Raw genomic sequence first — 26,922 nt, 5'->3', positions numbered from 1 at the left:
TGTTTTTTGAAGCTCCGGACGATTCAGTCAGTAATTGACATCAAACTTTTGTTTTCCAATTACAATGTATTTGAACGATTTTTGTTCTGGCCCAATTGTTGAGAAAAGTGTGCCAAACGAGTGTAATTCCGGTCAGATCGCTCGTTCTCGCTGGAGCAAACGACACAATTGATGGGCCAGAAACTAATCAAATGCTACGAGTGGGGGAGGAGTGTAAAAAATAAGTCAAAAAAACTATGTCCCTAACAAAAAACGTCCATTATTAATAAGGGTCATGCATAAATAATGTTGCATTCCAAAGCGATGGGTAGTCCGTCAAAGCATGACAACATACAAAATTTGTAGATGACTTATTTGTTTCGAGGGGGAGGGTGGCGGTCGAAAAAAATCCATTTCATCATGACGTAACTTATGTACTATCCCATATTGCATTTCTTCATATCTAAATGATTTCATCTCAGAGAGTTATCAGAGAATATCTGGTTATTCATAACTAGCGAATCTGATGTAAATAGTAATAAACAAATATTTGAAATGCAATTTTCAATGTCGATTTCATTTTTGGTATAGAAACCGTAATCCCAATACACAGCTAAAATCTTTCAGTGAACTGCTAAAAAAAATGAAATCAATATCATTATTCTTCGTGACATTATGAGCAGTTCAACCCTAAAATACACACAATCTTCCTCATTAAAATTGATCGTAACATTCACAAAAGTAGATAACGAATCATTCGAGTTGCAATCTTCTCACCTTCCTGTACACTTGTCTACCATCATTAACTCTTCACCGTGCGGCACCCGGAGGCGAAATAAAACTCTTCTATAGGAATGAGATGTATAGGTACCACCACTCGATTGGAGTATGCCTGTTCGTTATGCCTCTTGGACGTTTCGAGAGTAACGCGTTTAAAATAAATTAAATTCTCCGCCTGTTTCAGTCATTGATTTTTGCATTATTTCGCGCTCACCACCATGTACCTACTATCGAGATTCGACTTGATTCCGGTTCAGATCCACTCAGGCAAACTCGTTGGCTTGGTGGTGCTGGTGATTAGTCTGGAAAGTTTCCCAACTCGGAAGTTGAACGGAACTTTTTGGCTCAATCAATAGCATGAATCATAAAATTCTACAAGCAAAATCGATAGTTAATGAACTGCTGTACCCACAGCTGCCGTTTCGTTCTCACAAGCAAAGAATGTGTGGAACGTAAGTGGAATTTTTTCCAAGGCCAATACCGGTACTCAATTTCGGCGAAGAAAAGAGCTTCTTCACCTGAAGAGAGAGCACCCGACAGGGGTCTGAATGGGAAAGCCATCGAGAAACGCGCAAGAGATGATCGATGTACTTCCAGTACCACTTTAGCCCACAAGAGCGTGAGAGATCTGAACAACTTATCTACAATCTAATATACCTCACTTTGTATCACACTTTACACGCCGTACTTGATGCCGCAGTCCTGGTAGTAGCCAACGTGCGACCGGTAGTGCCCTAGATGGCTCAGGTTTCCGGCAGCGCTGAGGTGTCCGGCTGCTGCGGCGGCTGCCACTGCTGCACTGCTGCTGGCCGATCCCGGAATCACCGGTGGACTGGCCGAGGTGATACTATTGCTGGGACTGCCCGTATCCATTTGGCAGTTGGTTTGACTGTGCTCGAAGACCATGTCACGGAATCCAGCGGAGGCGGGTGTTGATGTGGGGATACTTGGGGTGGATGCACTTCCGCCGGAGGTGTTGCCTATCGATTCCGGGGGCGTTTCCGGAGTGTACCATCCCCCGTGATGCGGTGGATGATGGGCGGAGGTATGATGATGACGTAGCTGACCCGAACTCGCCATCAGGTTGTCCTCGTTGAAGTGGTACGGATAGGAAGTATGGTGTAGTCGAGGGCTGTAGACGTTCATTAAGGAATCTACCGAGAAACCGTGATCGCTGGCTGACAGGTGATTCATCTGGGTGGCGAGCGAATCGTGGCAGGTGTTGAGGATCGTTGGTGCGAGGCTGTCTTTAACCATGCATTGCGTGGCTAGATCAAGTCCCGGTTCACGCTTGAACTGATGAGAGAGCTGCTTGCCGTCCAAGTGGTGACCTGGGCCCATGATCTTGATTGGCTTAATGTCACCCATTTTGTCCTCAAGCATCATCGTTTGTCGCTTGATCATTTCTTCTTTCTCCTTCAGAGCGTCTTTCTTCTTGAACCGTCGTCTGCGTCTAAGGAACGATCCATTGTCGAACATATTGTACGAATCGGGATCAAGCGTCCAGTAGCTCCCCTTACCAGGTTTCTTATCATCTCGGGCCACTTTGACGAAGCACTCGTTCAAGCTCAGGTTGTGCCGGATGGAGTTTTGCCAGCCTTGCTTGTTATCTCGGTAGTATGGAAACCGTTCCATGATGTACTGATAGATTCCGTTTAACGTAACTTTCTTTTCCGGAGCTTGCTGGATGGCCATCGCGATCAACGCAATGTACGAATACGGCGGCTTAACCATCTCCTTGTTCTGGTGAGGCGCTGCCAGAGCATACGCTGATCCTGCATAGGTATACCTTGAGTATTGATCGTAGGTGTAGTGATGAGCTGGCGCCATGGTTCCCGTATTGGTCGGATAACCCGGCTGTGTGTGGCCATAATGCCGCGAGAATGTATTCTGATCCGTAAAGAGAGTATGCATCTTCGATTTTCTTCACCGTAAACAACCTGCCACTAGAAGAAGTCGCGTGTCTCCACAGTCCACTTGCCACGTTTGTTTTCAATTTAAACAACTGAATTTGTTATTCCGAACAATATTATCTTCCACAACAAATATGTGCAAATATTTTTTTCGTTAAACTCTTCTCCGTAGGTCAGACTCGGGGTTCACTCGGCGCTCACTGTCACTAATCGTCTTGCTTCCAATAATAATAAAAACCCGGACCATTTACGAAAAAGGCGAGACGGTCGAAGGTAAATATCACACCGACATTGTTTTCAATCAAAATTTCACTTTATTATCATAAACAACAAAAAACACACATCCACCATCGGTGCGGTACCGACACTAACTGGTGGCTCGTCCTCTGGCCGTGTTTTCTGCTGTGAATGTTCCTGGATCGAAAATTGGGCGCACAAATACACGGCGGCACTATGAGCGGGCGCGAGCGAGCAAAACTTGCTATTGCAGCGACGGGTTCCAACGATAAAATAACATATCAACACATTCGGACGTCCAAAAATATACAAAAACAGTTGGGACCGATTAGCGTATACTAGAAATGGCAGCAACGGGACCGACGATGATGATGATTTTTCCTCACTTCTTGGGACGACACTGATTTAACGAAGCGCAGCAACCAGTGAGCAGCAGTAAAAACAGACTTCTACGCATACAAACACCACCACACACAAACGCCCGGTCACTGCTGCAAGTGTACCATGGTAACGGCAGTAAACGTGTTATGGTGCTGTCCTGTTCTCTCTCAAATCAACCACGCAGCGACGAGCAAGACAGCTTCTTCCATTCATGCTTTCGCTCAGTGGGGGTTGAACGAACGATGATTGTTCGGTTCCGCTTTCGTTGTCTCTTTTCAACGCCTACTGAACCACACTCTACCTGTCAAATTGAGAAGCGAGCGAGATGGTTAGCCCAGCCCCTTTCCGAAAATTGTAGATGCAATCAAACCAGAACAGGACGGGAACTTCCGCAGGTTGACACGCACACACCTACCGGATCCGCTTGCCGTTGAATGACAAGGGGACAATGACGACTGAAAAGTGCAATTTGCTATGGCTACCTCCGAGACAAGATAAACTCCCCTCGCTTCGCGTGCAAAAACTTCTTCATCGCCGTCACATCAGTCATACTTTTTTCACCGACTCTCCTCTGTCATATACTATTTATTTTCGCTATAATCACTAGAATAATATTATTTTATTATTTCAGCTTTTTATGTCTCTTCTCCACTGCTAGTGGTTTCATTTTTTTCTCTTGCCATGTTCTCGTCCACACACACACACACACGTGATTGCACAATCCTGAGCGCCACCTGGTTTGAGCCGCACAATTTGCCTTTTTCTTCCGCTACACTATCAAATATCGATTCGAGCGAATAAAAATCGCAGCAATCAGCAACGAAATAAAATTCTACCTGAATGAAATCGGACACAGCGAAGCAGGCGACGCGAGCGTGGAAAGCAAAACAAAAGTTGTAGGAATTGTTTTAATAAATAAACACTACCAACCCGGCCGAATACGGGGACCACACGCTACCAACCATCAAGCGATTTTGGTTGGCAGCAGCGCCAACTGCGACGGCAGCGTTGCTGCAGCCATTCCTCGGCTAGTTAGTAGGCGGAGGCGGCCAATTAAAATACTTTAACAACACATTAGAGTTGACAAACTGATAAATATGTAAACAAACCGTGCCGTTTATTTATTTACGTTTATCCTCGAGGTGAACGTCAGATTTTTTTTGGCCCGCTCCTCCGTGTTGTTCTTTCTTGTTTTTCATTGCGTAGAAGTGATATTGACAAGTTATCTACATACATATAAGCGCGTGTGTATACAAATTATTTTGGATGATTGGAGCTCACTTTCTTGCGCTTGTTTGGGAAATCTGACATACCAATTGGCTTTTGATACAAACGATGAGCAAACGAGATCGAATTTCAAACGTGTTTTGATTTTGAATATAGCAAATGAATAAGGCCGCTACAAATTTGACTTTGAATTATTGACACCCCCCTTCAAAATTATTGGACATAACTTTACATTGTGCGGGGCATTCTGGAAAATATTCATCAACATTTCCAATATTTTCAGAAAATTTCTTTACAAATGCGATGAGTTTTATTATTTTAACATGAAAAACAAAACCGTTTCCCGATTCATGAACAAAAAGTCACGAAATTCTAAAATTTTATGATTCATAATATCATGAACTTTGGTTGTATTATACACGAAAAATTTTGTAGAAAATGAATCAACTTGTTTAAATTAATTGTTGTAAGTATTATTTTTACATTTTTCATACTTGTTACTGTTTTACTTTGTATGTAGACCGCAGGGGATGCCGAGCTCAGCTCAGCGATTGGATTTCCGCCGGGCCAAGTGCGGAAATATTCGACTGCAACCGCAGATTGTTGCAATTGGCCCATTACGTACAGAGTCAGCGGTTATGGTACTTTTTGAGGGAGACTAATATAAGGCGGATAACGTACTGCATGCTATTTGTATATGTATGATCTGGCTTACATGGCTTACATGTTAAACCTGGAATATACGCAAGATTGTAAGCCACTATGGCTATTCATCCAAACCTATCTTTTTTAAAATAAAAACCTCCATCGTTCAGCTACCCAAGAGCACGAGGGATTTACTCCAATCAGTTGAATGAACGCAACACTGTATTTTAAATGTATTAATAGATTATGCATTATGCTAAGCTCAGACTAGAGCTGATATTACGTAATGTAGGGTCTCTTGATATCAGTAACTTTACATCTAGTTTTCCCTGGAAATAAGAAGTATGACGCTTGATATTATGCTTCTCGAGAATTTTTAGCATTTCGATCACTTTCTCTTTGCTTCTTGTGTTACGCGCAAGGGTCTGGTACTAGTTGGGTACTTTGCGAATCTTTTCTGAAAACCGCAGACCCTCGAAAAAGTTGCGCGTCGATCGCTCATGCGCCGAGTTGTGATCAATCAAAACGATTTAAAACGCTTGCTACTTGAAAACAAGAAGGTACGAACATTTTTATTCCATATGATTTTTATCGATTAAACAATTATGCTCGCTGTCCAGTTTAGGACTGAAGCCCTAAAAGTGATTCACTGCCTCGGCGAGATATTTTAACATTTCTTTATTTACTTTTTGGCTGGCGCACAACTCGGCGCATGGGCATACGGCGCGCAACTTGATGGACAGTCTGCGGATTAAAGTAAAGATTCGCAATATCAAGATATAAGCCATTTTACGTGACGTTTCGGAACAGCTGATCGTCGCTGCGGCGTCAATTGACAGGAGACCTGGGATTAAATCCAGCCTGATTTTCAACAACGCCTCATCTTACCAAACGAGGACATGGAGAAAACAACAAATACGAGATCCAAAAAATGTTCGTTATTGCAACATTACACCTAGTTATTGTATCAACTACCTCATTGTTACCCATATTGCACAAAAAAAGACACTTGTGATCAGAAATATTTTAATAATTTTTCTCCATTTATGTTTTCGCCTGGATGAAAAGCTACGCTAGAAATGCGCACAGTCATCAACCATCATCATCGCGAAAACTGACGACGATGATTGAAAAATCCCAGGTCTCCTCACGGAGAAAAATTATTAGTAAATTCAACCATTTTTTGGTTGATTTCAAACAAAACTTTAGTTTGAAATATGCACAAACAAAATCTTGCTTTGAATCAACAACATGCGTTGGTTAAAACTAACCAAGATTCCAAGTTGTTTTTTCCACGATTTTCTAGGTAAATTCAACAAAACCTAGCTTGAAACAACCAAAATATTTGTTGTTCAATTTGACAGTTCTTGAAACAAACAAGAACGTAGGTTGATTCTAACTAAGAAAAGTGGTTTGATTCAACCAAGAATTGGTTCAAAATAAACTAATACGCTGGTTGATTCAACCAATTTTTTTGTTTGGATTGTGGGGTTGTTGTATTTTCATATTTCTTCATAATTATTATTGATGACAAAATATGTTAATGCGTTTTTTTATTTATTCGACATTTTACAGTATTAAAAAAAATGAACATGAGTATAAGTTCCATCGTCTTGGATCTTGCTAATATTGCAGGCGCAAATAACGTCGTCGAAGATATTCTCCAATCTGAAAAGAAATTTCACGATATTTGTAATTGACCGCATTCAAATAAAGTATAAAAAATCAGCCTTACCATTGTTAGTAGACATGTTCAGCACCAGCATTCTTCGTGTACTCGTGGTTTGATTTGTGCACCCATTTTGCGCTATGACCATCAGGATCTTGGAAAAAAAAGAAATGTTTGCTGAATGAAATAAAAACATAGAATCAATTATGTTACCTTACGTGTGGAATTATTCAAATTGCAATTATTCAAATTTCAAAAATAAAAAGTCAGCAGATCTTTACGGCAACTGTTGATTACTTTCACTTGTAACCAGAAAACAGCAGAAACAATTGTGTTAACACATGAAAAAGGTTAATTACAAACTAAAACATTTGTTGTTTTTATTCTAAATAAAATCTTAGTTTGATTCGATACATTGTTTTGGTTGAATCAACCCATTATTCTATTTTGAAAATAATAGCACTTCAGAGAAACATTCTACCTATATTTTGGTAAAAACAAACTTGTTGTTTGTGAAAATAAACTAAAATCTTGGTTTGAAACAACTATAACTCAGATTGAAGGAAAATGAAGATTCAACATTAAAATTGCCTATGAAACAAATTAGTTTCAAACAAAACAATGAGTTTGAAACAACCAATTTTGGATTAAAAATAACTAAATTTTTGGTTTGAAATCCAACAAAAATTTTGGTTGTTTCAAACTAGGGTGTTTTTTCTCCGTGCTGTCATTTGACCTGCTTCGTAAAATGGCTCATTGAGGATTTTGCCCTCCAATAGACTCACACCAAAATATTCTCCCACCACGTTTGCCATATATTGGGTGGCGTCGTAGCTAACAAAATCAACATGTAACGCACACTGTTGGATTGTGCATTGAATGCAAGGTGCGTGCTTCTACTAAACTGCCATACAAACTGACTTGTGAGTTTTTTCCCCACGTTGAAAATGTGCATGAGAATCTATTCGTCAACAAAACGAACAATGAGCCATTTTACGAAGCAGGTCAAATGACAGGAGACCTGGGATTTTTCAATCATCGTCGTCAGTTATGGCGATGATGATGGTTGATGACTGTGCGCATTTCAAGCGTAGCTTTTCATACAGGCGAAAACTTAAATGGAGAAAAAATATTAAAATATTTCTGATCACAAAAATGCCTTTTTATGTGAAATATAGGTGAAAAAGAGGTAGCTGATACAATAACTAGGTGTAAAGTTGCAGTAACAAACATTTTTGGATCTCTTTTTTGTCATTTTCTTCATGTCCTCGTTTGGTAAGATGAGGCGTTGTTAAAAATCACGCTGGATTTAATCCCAGGTCTCCTGTCAATTGACGCCGTTTCGGCGATCAGCTGTTCCGAAACGTCTCGTAAAATGGCTTATAGCCAATATTACATAATATCAGCTCTAGTCTGAACGTAGCATAAAATAAAAATAATATAATTGAAATATAACCAATAGGCCTCTGCACTGTTTTGATTTTGTATGGGATTTTGACATTTACTGGCCTTGTTGTTTACAAATTTCATGAAGGAGTGAATAAGAGAGGTATATTTTTGTGCAGAGCCCCATAAAGATCAGTCAATAAACCTCGTAGTCATATATATTACTGTGTGCGTTTGAAATGCAAATATCAAATGCGGGAACACCAAACGCGGTAAGATTTTTCACAAGAAATGCGATGTCAAAGATAGATTTTTCTTGCTAAGGCGGCGGTGATTTATTTAATCGTTGCTAAGTGTCCTTTGATTGTTTTGTGTTACCGCATTTGGAGGACGTTCTGTCTAGATATGCATCCCAAATGCAAACAGCAATATAAAGAAAGGGAGGGGTCTGGTCAAAGACCATGGTCGATACAAACTTTGGGATTTTCGTAAGAATTTAAGATGGTTTAAGGGTCTGAAAATCCAAAGATGCATGGAACTTTTCATTTACAAAATTGGAATCATTAAAGACATGGACCGTAAAATGGGGTGAAGTTGATCACATTCGAGCGATTCTGTTCTGTAACTCCTAGTAGAATACATGTATTATTATCCAAATATTTTTAAAACATGTACTGGTTGGATGTCTATCGAATTATACAAACGAAATTTCGACGAAATGTTTACTTAATAAGAAAATCGTTTTAAAAAAATAAAAAAGTGGAGTTTTTGATTCCGGGGTGAAGTTGATCATTTATTATGATAAGATTCCTAAAATAGAGAGATGTGCTATTCAGTAGGGGAAGTGGTGGAAAAATGAACAGGGGTGGTAAAATGAACACCAAGCCTTTTTCCGAGAAAAAACAAATTTCAATGATTTTTTATCACGCACGGACGATTTAGAGCATAAATCGAAGTGTTCGAGTTGATACGGGGGTCGATTGAAGTGAATATATTCACGAGAACTAATATTTTAGAAAACCACGATTTAAAACACGAGCTGACGTAACTTTTAGCACGGGGGCCTTGAGGTTTTTTAGTGAGGTCAATATCGTTATGATATGATGTCAAATCTGATACCTTTAAATATATTTTTTAATGGGTTACAATCATTTATGGATATGTTTTCGGGAATGCATCGAAAATTTCCAAAAATATGTATTTTGCTCACGTTTTTCGCATGATGTTCATTTTACCACCACCAGCTGTTCATTTTACCCACATAGTGCAGGTAAAATGAACATTTTCATCGTTTATTGCAAGCGATAAAAATATGTGAAAATTTAACTATTTTAGTCTGAATTCCTCTCACTACTTTAGATAATATCCCTATGTTTGATGTTGTGCGATAGTACCATTCAAATTCCTCGTTTTTCTATCAGAAACAAGATGATTTCCTTAAGGTGTTCATTTTACCACCCCTTCCCCTACACGGATGATCAACTTCTCCCCACTGATCAACTACACTCCGAATTACGGTACCTAAATTCATGAATAGTGCTTATGCTTTCATGAATAGTGAACACAGGCACAGAAGGTCAGGACAACGAAGGCGATGGCTACGTCAGCACAGCGGACAGCGGAATCCAACCAGCTCCCACGATGGGGGAAGTTAAGGATGCCATTCGACAGCTCAAGATCAACAAGGGCGCTGGCAAGGATGGTATCGGTGCCGAACTCATCAAGATGGGCCCGGACAGGTTGGCCGCTTGTCTGCATCGGCTGATAGTCAGAATCTGGGAAACGAAACAGCTGGCGGAGGAGTGGAAGCAAGGCGTAATATGCCCCATCTACAAAAAGGGCGACAAACTGGAGTGTGAAAATTATCGTGCAATCACCATGCTAAACGCCGCCTACAAAGTGCTATTCCAGATTCTCTTCCGTCGTCTATCACCTATAGCAAACAAGTTCGAGGGAAGTTATCAAGTAGGTTTCATCGACGGCCGCTCGACAAGGGACCAGATCTTTTCCGTGCGGCAAATCCTCCATAAATGCCGTGAATACCAGGTCCCTATGCACCATTTGTTCATCGATTTCAAGGCGGCATACGATAGTATCGACCGCGTAGAGCTGTGGAAAATCATGGACGAGAACAGCTGCCCCCGGAAGCTCACAAGATTGATCAGAGCAACGATGGACGGTGTGCAAAACTGCGTGAAGATCTCGGGCGAAAACTCCAGTTCGTTCGAGTCTCGGCGGGGCAGTGAATCAATTGGGTCCTAAAATTTTTAATGAAATCTTGTTTTAATTTAATAACATAAAAAAGCATATTACTGTAACAACTTAAGCAATTTTTCCTGCTCAAATAATGGCTATATCATGTTTAAACTTTAATTTAAAAATTTGGTCCTTAAGTAAATGAACCTTGACACTTTTGATCATGTTTGACGTTCGCTTAGTCGACAAAAACACCACAGTGGTTTTAGTTCGACCACTGGGGTTGTTCCTATCTGACATTTCGTAAAAGACACGGAAAACAAAATACACCCAAAATATGATTTTAAGCCAAAGGATGTGACAAAATCGAAAAAAAAATGTTTTTTGGGCTTAAACCAACGGAAAACATTAGAAAATTGAGTAAACATGTGTTATTGGCCTAAACTTAAGCGTTTGGCATCAAAATTGGGACAGGGCTTAAGGACCCTATTGTCACCCAACACGCAGCAACAAAGACATTGTCACCTCCTATTCTTGTTGCAACAAATTCATTCCGCAACATAAGTTTATCATCACTTGAACAGAATATGACAAAGATTGATCAACTGGTGCGCAGCAATTTTCTGGGCTTTGCATTGCAATGTTCGAGGACTTTCTCCGTGTTGGTAAACATTGACACATTATCAAACAGCATCCACAAAACAAATTAGGTTTTGTGTTTGAAATAACTGATTAATCGCGAGTTGAAAAGGTTGCAACAATTTTGCGCTCTGTGATTGTCACGTCAATTTTGATTTTGATTGTGTCCTTATACGCAACAGTTGCAACAAACGGTTGCGAGCGAGCTTGCTTTGTTGTTTGTTTTTTGTCTATTTTCATGACAATTTGATTCACTGCGGCAGGGAATACTCGACGGACTTTCGTACCTGTTGTTCAATATTGCGCTTGAAGGTGTCATGCGGAGAGCCAGACTTAACAGCCGAGGCACGATTTTCACGAGATCCGGACAATTTGTTTGGTTCGCGGACGACATGGAGATTGGGAGAAAATTTGGAACGGTGGCAGACCTGTACACCCGCCTAAAATGCGAAGCCACAATAGTTGGGCTGATGGTGAATGCGTCGAAAACCAAGTACATGCTTGTTGGCGGAACTGAAGTAGCGTTACGATAGACGGGGGTACCTTCGAGATGGTGGACGAGTTCGTTCACTTGGATCCTTGTTGACGGCTGACAACAATGTTAGTCGGGAAATACAAAGGCGCTCCAGAAGAAACTGCGGTCAAGAAACATTCACCCTCGCACCAAATGCACGATGTACAAAACGCTCATAAGACCGGTAGTACCGTAAAATCGGGTGTAATTGATCAGAAGGGTGAAATTGATCATCGTACCACACGATTTTATTTATTCGTAATGGAGCACAAATATCAATGTAAACTGCAGTAAATGAACGTTGCTTGTCGTAACTAACTCGCACGGAGCAGTATTGACAAACAGCTATGAACTTCTTTTTATAAGCAAGAATTTGAACATGGTATAAACCTGAAAGTTTGTGAGGATGCTTGAGACATATCCCCAAACCAGATTTCATCACCAAAACTCGTGCCAATTAGCTCATATGGTTGATATAATTGAATTTCTGTTAGATATCATTGAATTCCTCAGGAAATTGCATACATTTAGGCGTTTCCGCGTAATTCTTGAAATTTAACTATTCGTTATTTGTATAAATATTGCATTGTTAAGAATTTTACAAGCATATTCGGATTCAGGGAGCTCAAATTTATCATATAGAGTTGTTTTGGAAACTAACAATAATGGCATTGACAAGTGATCAATTTCACACCGAAATGAGATCCTCTGATTTTTTATTTTAGAGGTATTTGTTAACACTAAAATGACATTTGTTAAAAAATTTCGGTACATAAGTCGATGAGGCTCACCTTCGTACTTGTTTTCCTGCATTTTGTTGTCTGGCATTGTTAACATTATAGAAAACAGACTAGAAAAACCGTTAAAAATGATCAATTTCACCCGAAATTACGATACTCTATGGGCATGAGACGTGGACTAAGCTCGAAGATGACTTGCAAGCTTTCGAACGCATTCTTGTGCGAACAGTCGATCGAAACGGACGTATATCTGATAGCGTGAAAATAAAATCGATCAGTGACAATATTCACACCAGCACCTATTGTGCTGTATAACAATTGTCGGAAGCGTGCTCTTGAACAAAAGAGCAAAATGGAAACTCGGGTTCGAAAGAACACGGTTAAGATAGTGTGCTCCTCTGGAAGCAAGACCCCAGCCCACTTGGAAGTACCGGGTACCCCCGTTGGTTTGACCACATTTAATCTGAACACTTTTTAATCTGTACCCCACTAATTTGCACATCGTTCAGATTAAAAATGGTTCAAACGTCATTTAGCTCATGGAACGGAGTGAAGTAAGATGGAACGCTGTGGAACGGAACGCAGAATTAAAACAAAACAGTGAAAAAGGTAACCAGAAACACGTTTCTAGGGTGACTAGATGTTCAAATTAAAAATGAACCCCGATGGATTGCATGAGGTACCGTTCAAATTAGCGGGGGTGCACGGTACTGAAGTTTACTCTGCAACACCTGAAAGTCCCCCCAGCTGACCTGAAGGTTTCAATTGAATGAATTCCGTTTATCGGGATGAAAACGAAAACAGCTTTTACCTCAAGTTCATCGACGAAGAAAAGTTCTCGAACTTCATGAGTGGCCTTGAAGAGGTCTAAACGTTCTACTACGAGGATGGCGCAACGAGTTCATCTGGAAATAGCCAGTAGGATTTTCAGGTACGTCAGAGTGTTTAGTTTACCTCCGGAAATGGAAGATAAGGGGCGATCCATTAATTACGTAAGAAATTTTTTAGGGTTTTTCAACCCCCCCTCCCCCCATGGTAAGATGTTTTGTATGAACATTAAAATAAATCGTATGGCGCGTAAGAAATCTCAAACCCCCCTCCCCCCATAAACCCTTACATAATTAATAGACATCGCGCACGTCCTTGGCCAGTATGGTACAATCCGGCAACAAGTAAGAGAGCGATTTGCTGCAGCACATGGTGTTAGCATCTACACGGGTGTCCGGGTAGTTCATATGGAAGTGGCCAGAGAAATCCCCCCACACGTGTACATCGGTCATTTTCGGGCCAGAGTCTTCTACGATGGCCTGAAAAACAAGTGTTTCCTTTGTAAGGGCGAAGGCCACGTGAAAGCGTTTTGTCCTCGAGCGGTATCCAAAGATGGCTCTGGAGCTCAATTCAAAAAGCAAAGATACATTTTGTTCACCGAGGATGTCATCCCGCATCTCTCTGGTGACTACCCCAACATCCTACTTGGCGATTTCAATTGAATTCTCAATGCCAACGATTCAAACTCGAACGTAAAAAAATTGTGCAAGGGTTTACAAACTCTTGTCACATCGTTACAGCTTTTCGATGTAGAAAAAGTATAAGAAAACTTTATTCACGTTTTTCGGAGGTGATTCTAGATCACGGTTAGATAGGATTTACAGCCCAGATGCGTTCACTAAACAAGTAAAATCGATTGAAATTCTCCCAACGGCATTCTCTGATCACCACTCTGTGATCATGAAATACACATTAACTGACCATGCTAGCGGTTCGCCAAGGTAAGGGGTTTTGGAAAGTAAACCCTTCCTTAATCGATAAGCCGGAAGTTATAGACAATTTCGTTTGAATGTACAATCAGTTGAAATTGCAAAATTGTTTCAATGAAAACATCAATGTGTGGTGGAATCTTAACTATAAGAAAAAGACAAAGTATTTTTTTTTAAATCAGAATCATTTGCAATCAACGCAGAAATTCGAAAGCGAAAATCTTTTTTAAACGCCTGCTTGAAACAAATATCTGATTCTATGATGCTCGGCAGATCATGTCCAGATGAGATATCCTTCGTAAAATCAAAACTAATGGAAATTGAAAACAGACGGCTTCAAAACTACAGTTTGAAGTATCAACTGAGTACCTTACATGAAGAAGAAACACTAGGATTTTATCAAATTTCAACTCGACTGAATAACAGTAGCCAATCAAATTTGCTCAAACTGAAGATCAACGGTTGTGCAACTGCGGATAGCGCTTCCTTGAAGATTTTCTTAGAGAATCATTTCAAAGAGATCTTTGAAAAGAAAGATTTCAACAGAGTTGGTGTCGAATCCATCTTAGACCATGTCAATAGATCTTTAAATGCATTAGACAGACAAAATTTAGTACCTACAGCCAATCTCCAATGAAGAATTTGAAATCGTATTAAGACAATGTGCCAAAAAGAAAAGCCCCGGACCTGACGGCTTAACATACGAATTTTATATTTCGCTTAAAGATCAAATCAAGAATGAATTGATTAAATTGTTCAATATGTACCTGTTAGAAGGGGTGCCCCCACCGGCAGCTTTTTCAGAGGGAATAATAACGCTGATTCCGAAAAAAGGTTATTCCACTGAAATGTCCAACCGTCGTCCCATTTCAATGTTAAATTGTGACTACACATTTTTTTCAAAGATACTTATGAATCGGCTGCAACCATTAATGGAAAAACTTCTCTGACCCGGACAAGCAGCTTGTGATCCAGATAAGTCTTGTATCACTAACCTCAAGTTACTAAGAAACGTTATACTCCGGTCACAACAAACGAAACGGTTCAAGGGACTTTTGTTATCCTTAGATCTGGAGAAAGCCTTTGACCAAGTGAACAACGATTTTTTGTGGATCCTACTGGAAAAGTATGATTTTCCGAGACAATTTATAAAATGCATACAAAACTTGTACTATATTGCCTCGTCAAGAATCCTTTTTAATGGATTTCTAACGAACCCCATTAAAATTACGTCATCCGTAAGGCAACCTTGCCCCTTGAGCATGGCGCACTTCGTACTCTACGACGAGGGGCTCTCCTCGTTAGAATGATAAACAATAGTATTAATGGATTGCTGATTGATAACATTTTTATCAAAATTGTTGTTGTTGTTGTTGTTGTTTGAGAGGAACTTTAACCCGAAGGTCATTCGTCCCTCGTTATCAAAATTGTGGCCTTTGCGGACGAAATCAATATAATTGTTCTGAATGATAGTGAATTCGACACGGTTCTAGCGTTAATCAAACTCAACATTCAAAAATCTCTATTTTTGAGGCTCAACAACTGTAGATCAGGACCGCATATGTTAAAAGAAGTTGAAAAACTGAAAATATTGGGAGTAACCTTCACATCAGCTTTCAAAAATATTGTCAGTGAAAACTATGACGATCTGATAAGGAAACTAAATATTTCAGTCAGGAATCACTCTAAGCGAAAATGGGGACGGACCTGGTGTAGGGGTTAGAACACAAGCTTCTCACGCCGAGGACCTGGGATCGAAACCCATCCCCAAGATAGTCACTTATGACATTTGAAGTTATAGTGACGACTTCCTTCGGAAGGGAAGTAAAGCCGTTGGTCCCGAGATGAACTAGCCCAGGGCTAAAACTCTCGTTAATAAAGATAGAAAAAAAATCTAATCGAAAACTCATTTTTTTCCAAAAAAAAATCAAATCCTCAATTGTTATGTGCTTTTTAAAATCTGGTATGTTGCTCAGATATTTCCTGCTGAAATCAAGCACATTGCTCAAATAAGAACCATCTGCCAACAATTCATTTTTAATTCACACATATTCAAAGTTCGGATGCAACAATTATATCTACCAGTTGAAAATGGGAGATTAGCTCTTATAGATGTAAAATCAAAAACAAAAGCATTGTTCATAAAAAAAATAATTTTTGTACCAGGAGAACAACCGGTAGACAATTTTATGCTCTCTCAAAAAACAAACACGAAAGTTACACGTAATACTCGCGAGTGGATAATAGTAACAGAGGAAAAAAGACAATACGATCACTCCAATACATGCAATCTTATATATAAACGATCTAAACATAGCGTTAGCGTTAGCGTAGTTACGGTATACTTCGTAGATTGGATACTAGCAACATTCATGTTTCTTTTTAATGATCTCATCCTGAATACTTTCAGGAACAAGGCAGGGGAGTATACCTTGTTCAAATCATAAACAAGAATACTAAAAGCATGAATATCACTACTCCCGGCCACGCCCATCTTTACCGTAACTTGGGATAAGGGAAGGAAATGTTGATGTAGCACTTACTTAATGAGAGGCCACCGACTCAGCGACACCCTCATAAGTGCTACGGAGTTGGAGGTTGGGGAAAGTATATTGTCAGGATTCGCCTAGAAAGCTTGTCGATTGTGCAGTAACACAGTCGGTTTTTCTGTTCAAAATTCTACGAAAAGCAGAATCGATCCCTCCAGGGTCATCGAACGGTTAAAAAGCATCCACAACCTATTGTTAGTTGCGTAACACTCGCCCAGACAGAATGTGCAATCTGAACATAATTATCAAACTCCGAAAATAACATTTTCCGTTCAAGAAACGATCAGAAGTTCCACGACGCGGAAAAAAACGATCCGGAAGACTCACAAAAGAAAAAGTATCATACTGGAACAAACTCACCGGATTGATTCTCTAAACTCATGTGCTGCCTGTCATTTCCGGATGGTTCGGTGAACTTGGGGCAGCCAAAAACCAACAGTACTGAGGACACAAATCAAACAAATCACTTTTTCATTTTTCACTTTTCACTATTCCATTTCTGAATGTAAAATTGTGTTCTTATATAACTGTATATTAAAATGGACAGAAAATTTTTCGACGAAAACACGCGTGAAACCGTGAGCAAAATCTATCGGACGACGCAAAACCGAACTGTCCTGCTTGGGCTTCACGAAGCACTATCCTTGATAAACGATTTAAACATAACTCCAAAAATTGAATCAGAATTACCCAATCTTGATTGGGAAAACATATGACAAAATATGAATCATGGATTTTTATCCACTGATGGTAAGCATGCTATGTTTATCACTCTCGACGACATTGTACCATATAAAGATAAGTTGCTCCGTAATAATGTTCGTGGAACAGTTTCAAATTTATGTGAATCGTGCGGAGAAATAGATTCTTCCAAGCATCGCATCAAAGAATGCGTTACTTCGAAGAAAGTATGGACATGGGTAACGCAAGTAATGAACAACAGAATGCGATTAAAAATCAATGATCCGGAAGAAATGATATGTACAAAAATAAAAAAGGCACCAAATCAAAAAGCAGAGCTGTATCTGTGTACAGAAGCAATGGCTTACAATTTGTTACATTTCGGTTCTGGCTCACTTTACCATTTCCAAAGTATAATACGTGATAAAACATGGAATAACAGAAAACTGTTCAAACACATTTTGATAACTTTATGAGCATTTATTAAAATTAGTTGTAAGAATTGTAACGTTTTTAAATATGTCACAATAAATAAACAGAAAAAAACGCCGAGTGCTAAGGACGATCTTCGGCGACGTGCAGGAGAACGATGAACCACGAGCTCACTCAACTCTACGGCGAACCCAGTATCATGAAGGTAGCTAAAGCTGGAAGGATACGCTGGGCAGGGCATGTTGCAAGAATGCCGGACAACAACCCTGTAAAGATGGTGTTCGCTACAAACCCGGTCGGAATTAGAAGGCGTGGGGCGCAGCGAGCTAGGTGGATTGAAAAGGTGCACCAGGACCTGGAGAGCGTGGGTCACAGTGGAGAATAGAGAGAAGCGGCAATGAACCGAGTGAATTGGCGAAATAATGTTAGCGAGGCTTTATCAAGATAATTAATGTAAATCCAAATAAGTAAATAAGTATGATTGACAAGTATACTTTTACGCTGTAGATATCATGCAGAGTTAATTAAGATGATTGTTTCGACTATTTGAAGCCTAACGGGACAAATCATTAAGCATTAAGGTGACAATGTCTTATATAAAGGACCTATAATATTATTGCTATATTATTATAATAAGCAGACTCTGTCCACCTTGGGACGGAACGCCAGAGATAATAAGAAGAAGCAATTTTCATGAAAAGTTGAAAAAAACGGGGATTACTAAACTGTTACATTGTATGGGAGTTCTTCATATTATTTTTAAATAAACTACTGTATAAAAAACGACATTTGGCAGGCTAGGTGTCCGGAATTGGAAGCGAAGCAGTAGATTTTCCGGAAGCTCTATCATTCCAGGTACACATTTCATTTGATTCCCAATCTAACATACTTTAAAACGTTCCTAACAGGCAAGCAAAAACGGAATGTAGAAACTGATTCACACTGAAGCTGCTTCCGAGCAGCAGGGAGTGCATTGAACGACAAGCTTGTGTACTTACTTACTACACGGTACACCGCAGCAGTTGGCTCGCGTCTTTGTTTGATCTGAAAATATTTACATTTTAATTACTTTTTTCGCGCCCCTTGTCGTCGTCATTGTGTGTATCCTTTGCGGTCGTCCGTCCATTCATCTCCCCCAGGCCATGGTATGCGGTCCATGTGCTGCGGATCTACGTACCTATTACCCTACACCATCGTGGATTTTTTTTTCGCGATGTTTCTCGCCTGATATTTGCCATATGTAGACTACATGCAGCGCGATTTGTAACGTTCACCATCGGACGGAGTATACAGAGTAGAAAGAAAGAGTTTCCCTTCCAGCGTATGGCGAGAAGGTGTTTGTTTCGAACCTGAATTAAGAGGATCGCACTTTTGGCTACTGACTACAGAAAATAGCGTGCTAACCTGACCTACGACAATGTTCCCAATACACCCAACAACATCAAATTAGCTCTAACCTGCTCTAACCTGTTTTTTCCACTGCTAAATATGTGACATATCATTTCAATATCCATTGTAAATGAGCGATTAGAAGTGCGGTATTTCGCTGGATTGATCTACGAGGCCGGCAAAAATAATTTCCGAGAACCCAACAGCTGAGATTTCGGCAAAAATCTCGGTAAAAGTTCAAAGTGCCGACTAATCTGCAAACATATATTTTAATAATCAAAATAAATTTATTTAAATTAAATGTCTTATTGCGTAACACACATCTCACATTTCACTCAATTGATGATTTTTTTGTGAGCTTCTATTTGAAGCAAATGTTGACCATTTTCGCAGCACTTTCATTGCAAGGGGTAGAATTTGCATGAAATATTCCTAAAAATGTAATAAAAAAAATCATAAACTGAGCTGACTCGTATTCTGCCTTTCTACGCCTTCTACGCGGGACAAATGTGCGTAGAACGGCAGTATTAATGAATAATGTAATAAATTATGTGAACACTTACATGTAAGCGCTCTCCCTCTTTCCAAACACGGTTTAAAATATTTAAAGTACATGTTAATTTAAGCAGCTCTGATTTGTCGGTTTTGACAGATGCATTTTGCCGAAATTCAGTTGAATGGTTCGTCACCTCAAATGTCGGCATAATTTTTCTCTACATAGAAATTTTTCATATCAAATGAAAATATTATATATACATATAAGCACAGACAAACAGACGTAACACTCTCATCATTGTCCATCGACCACCTTTTTAACGGTCGATTCAAAAATATGATAGGTGGCACATCCGCAACCCGCAGCGCTCGCATCGTTTATGTTTGCGTTTGACGTTTACACACTACCGCCATCTGTTGACCCGTCGGCCAAACACGCTTATTTTAGCATTGGGCGTACATGTCCTCGTGACTATGATTTTGATCGAAATATGTTCTAAGTGTTACGTCTGTTTATCTGTGATACAAGCATGTTTATATCTCACAAATAATTATTTATCAAGGTCTAATCGCTTCTCAAAGTGAATCCTGTGACCCAATGATCCGCCCCATTAACAAACATCCCTTCCAGTAACCTTTGTGGAGATGCAGAGGCAAACACGGTCTCCAAATAGCAAATGTTACACACTAACATTCCTTCCCTCAATCCCACCTGACTGTAAGGACGTGGCCGGCGCCGTTAATGACCCTGTATAAATAGAGGCATTGAATTATGCACACTGAAGAAAATTATGGCCAATCCCAGCCGAACTACTAGTTGATTCTTTGTGCATTTTCACTGACTTCGGTCAATCACGGAATAGCAACCATTGATATGTGTAATCAGTCTAAGCTAAGCTAAGCTAAATCTGTTCTGAAATGTACATAGTCCTCAAAATGAAACACAACTATGCTCAATTCTAGCATACGCCTTTTGACGAGACGTTTCAAATCAGCTGATCTTGAAGCTTTTTGACAGTTCTTCTATGGAAATGACAGCCTTGTACGCACCGGTCCTCCACCGATGATACACGTACCAAAGCTGCCAGATGATTTGATAAAAAATCTGTATCCACCAGGTTAGAAAATCTTCGTTACATTCAAAAAAATCTGTGTCTATACAAACATTTTTAAAAGAAAATCTGTTTCACATACAAATTGAATCTGTGTCAGAATAAAAAAAAATCTGTGTAATACAGATAAATCCGTATATTTGGCAGCCCTCCACGGACCTGTCACATGAAAAGGCCCTATAAATTCATGTGTGTTCTTTTAACAGTGCACAACAAAAACATAATTACATTGATTCAAACAATCAATCGAAAACATGGTGTTGTTATTTTTATTTCGCTCAGTATAGTTTAACTAATCAAAACATTTTTAAGAGGTAAGGTGGGTCTTTTATATATTTTCTAATGCTTATTTTATTGCACTGATTCTAATTTATTATTATTTAGAGACGACGTATTATTCTACAAGCCAAACGCTAAGGAAAAAGGTGTCTTTTGGTTATAGATAATGTTCAAAAAATGCACATAAATTAAACGAAACGACAATTCCGATTGGCTCGAGGCTGATACTACACGAATGCAGGAATGCCTATCTTGATTCACCTGTGCGTTTGATGACCCTCCTACGGCGATCCGCGGGATGATGCAAATGAAGACGAAAAGTCTTGGCCCAAAAACGCTCTGCATAACTACTCGCGGCCAAGCCGCTGTACTACTGCTGGCTGTCGTCGCGCTTGGAGAGCAAATATTTGTCTTGTTCTTAACTCTTGTCGCGATACGAGCCTAAGCCACGCTAAGTACCAATAGTGTGAAACCGTTGTTTTCGCTGCGGCTGGCTACCGTTTGTGTGCACTTCTCTATCTGCGTGCGCGATAGCATTCCATCAAATGGAGAACCCCGCGCAGTAGACAAGAAGACGTCGAACACGTTGCTACCTACTGTCAACCTTGCATTTCGCTTTGGTGTCTCATCACCGTCAGCAATTTATTCAAATCAATGCAATCACACCTCGTAGGTACCCACATGCGAACGGTGATTGACGGTGTGATGGCGACGACCAAAGTTCAAAAGCATTTTCTTCGTCGCTCAAGCAGCCAAAAATGCGCGACAAATTTCGATTCGGTTTGCTTCCTGTAGCTAGGAGGTTGTTGTTCATCGTTTTGGCTGCAGAAGAGTTGTTGGCCCTCGGGCTCACGCTGTCTGCTGATAGCCGCGACTATTTATTATTCTTCACTTGACGCCTATTCCGCGATGAAGATTGAGCTTCTTGACTGGGTGTCATCGATATGAGGATTAGTAGGTAGTTATAAGGAACTGTATAAGAACGGTTATAGACAATATAGGTATAGCTATAGTTTATAGTGACTAAGAGATACTACATACTTAAATTATTTTTCCGACCTTAGTAAAACGTTACGCCAAGAACCCAACAGCTGAGAATTCGGTAATTTTCAATGCCGAATCTAGGTACTAATTTTACCGAGATTTCGGAAATCCAAACTTTTTACCGAGATTTTGGCGAACGTTACCAAGATTTGACCGATTTTACCGAGAATCGCCAAATTATTACCGAGATATCAGCTGTTGGGTTCTCGGCGATTCAGTTTTAGTGTGAACAGATGCGCTGAAGATTCAGAATTCTAGTGTCAGTTTCAATAAACATACCATGTCCATGGGGTCGATGTTTCGCAATTACTGGACGCTTACATATCAGTCACTTTCCAACGTGTAGCAGAGTATAGAAACCAACAGTTTATTACGCAGTACTCATTAACAATTCTTTATTATTCACCAATCCTCCTGTCACATCTCTCGGGCATGGCCTACTCTATCTCATGACACAACACTATATTACATCTCTCCTTTTCTCTATAATTTGAAAACAATAGCAAAACGTAATAGATAAAAATGGGAACAAGCTAGCTTCAATAGTCCTCAGTGATATTTTCTTCATAATGTACAAAAATCCGTAATGAATTGTGTTTGAAGATTTGTTGTTCGAATGACTGTTGATCTCCATCAGAAACATCTTATCCTACCATCCTCATCTGTTTCCTTATATTTCCATCGTCTTTGATTTCTAAGGCGTATCTCAACACGGTTCATGTTTGTTTGATACCTAAATAAAAATACATTAAAATTTGTTTTTAAATAATATTTAAGTTATCAATAGCATACTTAGCTACATTCTGACATCTCTTTTTTTCTTATAATATTCAATAGTGAAACTTACTTTTTAAATTCACCATCAATATTACCAAACAAACGTTTCCTTCAATCTGTCTATGATTCATTCTTGAGCGTTCGTCCATTATTCTTTCTTGAATATTATGATATTCCTTTCAATTGAAGTAAAACATTTCAGGCTCCATTCAACTTCAGCAACTAAAGAAAAACACTTTAAAGATATAAATATGATGTTAAAAGACATAGTGGATGTGGCTGTAGTTCTACTACCATAGGATCACAAGGTTTTTTTTCCTAAAAATTGCAAAACTAAGAGTTTGATTCATTCCGTGGTATACTGGACTTTCAAATGAACCAAGGCAAGCCACCTACAATTGGACTTTTCTATTGCATAATGAAACCTTTTGTTTTCATTGCACATCCCTTTACCATAGATGGACCGAAGACATTCTTCCTTCATCTCATAGTAGACTGGATTGGCAAATGGACTGAGATGGATCTCCTACATCTGGTCTTTCATAGAACAGACTGAAACATTTTGTTTCCTTTGCACTTCCGTCAGGATTTGAACTGATAATATTTTAATTGAGAGCCACGTTCTCTACCACACAATCGTGTTTTTCTAGAAACGGACCGGATGATTCGTTTTATTCCTTCTGTCATCTTTTGAACAGGTCCGAATTTCTACGACATCCCTACGTTCTTTTTACAGAAATGGACCAGGATTATTTTATTCTCTTCATTTCTTATGGAGAAGTACACCAGAATCATTTTTAATGTTCTCTTTACTCTCTACTTTTTTTCTAAGAGCGGACCGGACGATTTGTGTACTCCTTCATTTCATTTCAGAAATTGGCCGAATTTCCACCAATCTCCCTTCGTTCTTGTTACAGAAACGGACCAGGTTTTCTATCCTCTTCGTTTCTTACGGAGAAGTAGACTGGAATTACTTGATGTATTCCCTTTACTCTCTACTTATCAACAAGGTTCTGGAACTACGCTTATCTATCCAAAACATATGGATTTTACCAATTATTACTTGTTGATTATTCTAGGTGTAGACTGTTCATTATATTCCTTCATTTCATTCTAAAAATGGACCGAATGTTCTTTTTCTACTCTGTCTTCATAGTTCCTTTGATCAACTTGAGATCGTTCATTTAAATCCGACTTATCTGCCGTGAATCACTGTATTTTCTATTCAGATTTAATATTTAATTTTGTTTAACATATGTGTTTGCATAAATTCATTAGAATACAGTGTTTGTTCCGCTTGTCAGAGCCGTAGCGTGGCCTCATGGCGCCCTTGGCGAACCAGGATTCAAGCGCCCCTTGTTCAAAACCCTTTATTTGTTGCAGGTTTACGTAAAATTCTAAGAAACGAAGATTCTTTTCAAAATGCTAGAGCATTCCTTGTAAATACTGTTCATTGTAATTAAAAAAGAAAAGACATGATTAAGCTCAAGTGATCTTTAAACATTAACTTACATTGTTAAAACTTATTTCAAAAGGCATACAAAATCTTTCAATTCTCTTTTGAAGATAGATTGTCAGGATAACCAGAGGTTGTTCGAAGTTGTCAATAAAATTACTGTTTATATGGCCAGAGATGAATTTGAAGAAAATACTGGATTCAGTGACCAGAACCTCGTGTCGTGTCTTGTTTGTGCCTCTGATGAAATGCATACTCCTGAAAAGATTATTGTAGACATTGCTGTTTAATTTATTTCTCCATAATTTTAAACATACGGTCCAATATTTTAAAGGAAATGTTTAAGAAATCTCGTTGATTTGTCATATTTTGTTGACTTGAAAAACGAGAGGTAATTTCAGAATATATATATATGCCTTGAACAGGCATTGCAGGATTCGCTCTCATTTGAGTATGAAGCACGATCAAAGCAAGCAAAGAAAAACATCCCATCTGTTGCGGTCCACGATCGTCATTGTATCGCAAGGTGTAACAAGTCTGATAAATGGAAGCAGCGAGCGAGAGCCCCAACGAGAGAGCGATGATAAAATCCATTTTTCTCGCTTGTTTACCGTTGGGGATAGGTGTTTTTCTTTACTGGAACGATAAACAATCCACGAACTTCCAATAGCAATAGTGTCCCCCAGGCTTGGAGCATGTTTAGAGGGGTTTTATCATGCACTACTATCCCCCCAATCTGATCAAAGTTGTAGCAGTATACGATAAACAGTCTCTCATAACGTGCAGCATGTTATGATAGTTACAGAGAGCGATACGTGAGAGATTCTCTCAATTTTCTCAGGATTCAATCCCTGGCCTTGAATAATACAAGAATATTTTCAAAGAATTTTGTTCACTCTAGCGCAGTGAATTTCTATAAAAAGTTTTAAGATTACGCAATGAAATTGAGTAAAAAAGTTTGAAATTTTATTATTAGGAAATATTCAAAATAATCAAAAGAAGATGTTTATGGAAATCATACCAACATATTCTATAGAAGTTTCATTAAAATTTGCAAAAGAGAACTGAATACCAAATATAGACAATCAATAAAATCGATGTTACGAAAAGTTCTGTACGGGTTCAAACATTAATGAGACAGGTCTGATCATTGTTTTGGAGAAACAAAAAAAAATTTTGTTACAAAAATACCTTATTTTATTGATTTTTACTCATATTCTTATTTCAATGTTAAATAACTATGTGGTAATCCTCTTCGGGAATATTTTTAAATCATCAGGGCGATCAGGGTTGAAACAAATTTATCGATTTTTTACAAATCTGGCTTGAGGTTCTGTGAAAACACCAATTCTGCTAAAAATTCTGCCTGGAACTCGCCTTTGAACATTAATAAAGGACCTATGTATGTACAAATAGAAGATTCTCTCCTCTCTCACTCTCTTTCGATTATAACAGTGGAATACTAAAGCTTTTGGGAAGTTTTTCACTATAGATCAATTTCCTTGACTAGCGTTCCATACAAAAAACGCAACAGAAGAGGTTGATGTGACTCAGTTATTGATTCAAGAGAAAGTAAACAAAGAGAGCCTCTCAATGTTAGATAGGTCCTTTTGATACGTTGCGCGAGTATTCTTTAATATATGGGTTATTAACGGTTGTTTAAAGTTTTTTTTTTTAAATTATTTGCCGAGTCGTGTGAGAATCCTTCCAGCAATTATTTTAACCAGCAGTTGATAGAATCTTCGTTTTGTCGATGTTTTATAGATATTTTTAAAATAGGCATCGCGCATAAGCCAGCATCATTGTTATGGAGAACTGTTTTCGTAATTATTGAAGAAATTATTATTCATAAGTCCGTATCAGGAATTTTCTACTGTCAAATTATTCAACACCTTTTAGTGTTTGGATTTTGAGTGTAACAGTTCGCGGACCATAACAGTTTGTGGCACATCACAATCGAAGAGCCCTATGAATGTAAACATTCACTCTCTCGTTTGGTAGGTGGCACGAGAGCGAATGTTACAAGTGTTCATCAGTGAAATGTTACAAGTGTAGACACACAGTGATCGGCGCAAAACAGTGGGTGGTGTATGTCTGTATTATTTTCGTTCATGGCTCGTTATCTTGCACGAACGATAAATGTCATGCGTGTTGTATGAATGCAGGCGGATAAATTAGATGAGATTATGGCTCGTGTGTCAATGATCGTTAAATTTTCCAAAGCCTGACACCTTTCAAGATGCTCCCAAAAATTTATTCGTAAGATCGTTCCAGAAATAGGTAGTTTAGATCTACCATGTTTATGGATAGAGCTACAGTCAGGTCTCCAATTAGAGGCTACCAACCACTTTCTTCCCACCGCAATTTCTCATCGGTTTTCAATGGAATGAAGCTGATTTTTCATTGATGGCTGGAACATAATATAAACTCCTTAACTACAGTATTTCACCTGAATCCATTGAACGACAGCTAAGAAATTGCGGAAAGCGTAGAGTGATTGTAATAAATTATATAGGACGAATAACGCAACTTTGTCTGTGACGCATTATTAGTCCTCTCCTGTTTATTTCTAAGATTGTTTTTCTAGATACTGTAATTCCACAACGCTATTACTAAATTTGTAGCTCCAAAAACTGTTTCAGATG

At 39.0% G+C, this 26,922-nt stretch overlaps 1 protein-coding gene across 1 annotated transcript; it reads right to left on the bottom strand.

Annotated features, from left to right (window-relative positions):
• Window positions 1-356: 356 nt before the first annotated feature.
• On the bottom strand, window positions 357-3,583 carry LOC5577724 (fork head domain-containing protein crocodile). Its single transcript, XM_001656618.2, has one exon. It carries the CDS (start codon window positions 2,671-2,673, stop codon window positions 1,435-1,437), a length of 1,239 nt encoding a protein of 412 aa, XP_001656668.1. The 5' UTR covers window positions 2,674-3,583; the 3' UTR covers window positions 357-1,434.
• Between the last annotated feature and the right edge of the window lie 23,339 nt (window positions 3,584-26,922).

This window comes from Aedes aegypti, chromosome 2 (assembly GCF_002204515.2).
Source record: "Aedes aegypti strain LVP_AGWG chromosome 2, AaegL5.0 Primary Assembly, whole genome shotgun sequence".
Lineage (NCBI taxonomy): Eukaryota > Metazoa > Arthropoda > Insecta > Diptera > Culicidae > Aedes > Aedes aegypti.
This window is presented reverse-complemented; position numbering and strand designations above follow the sequence as displayed.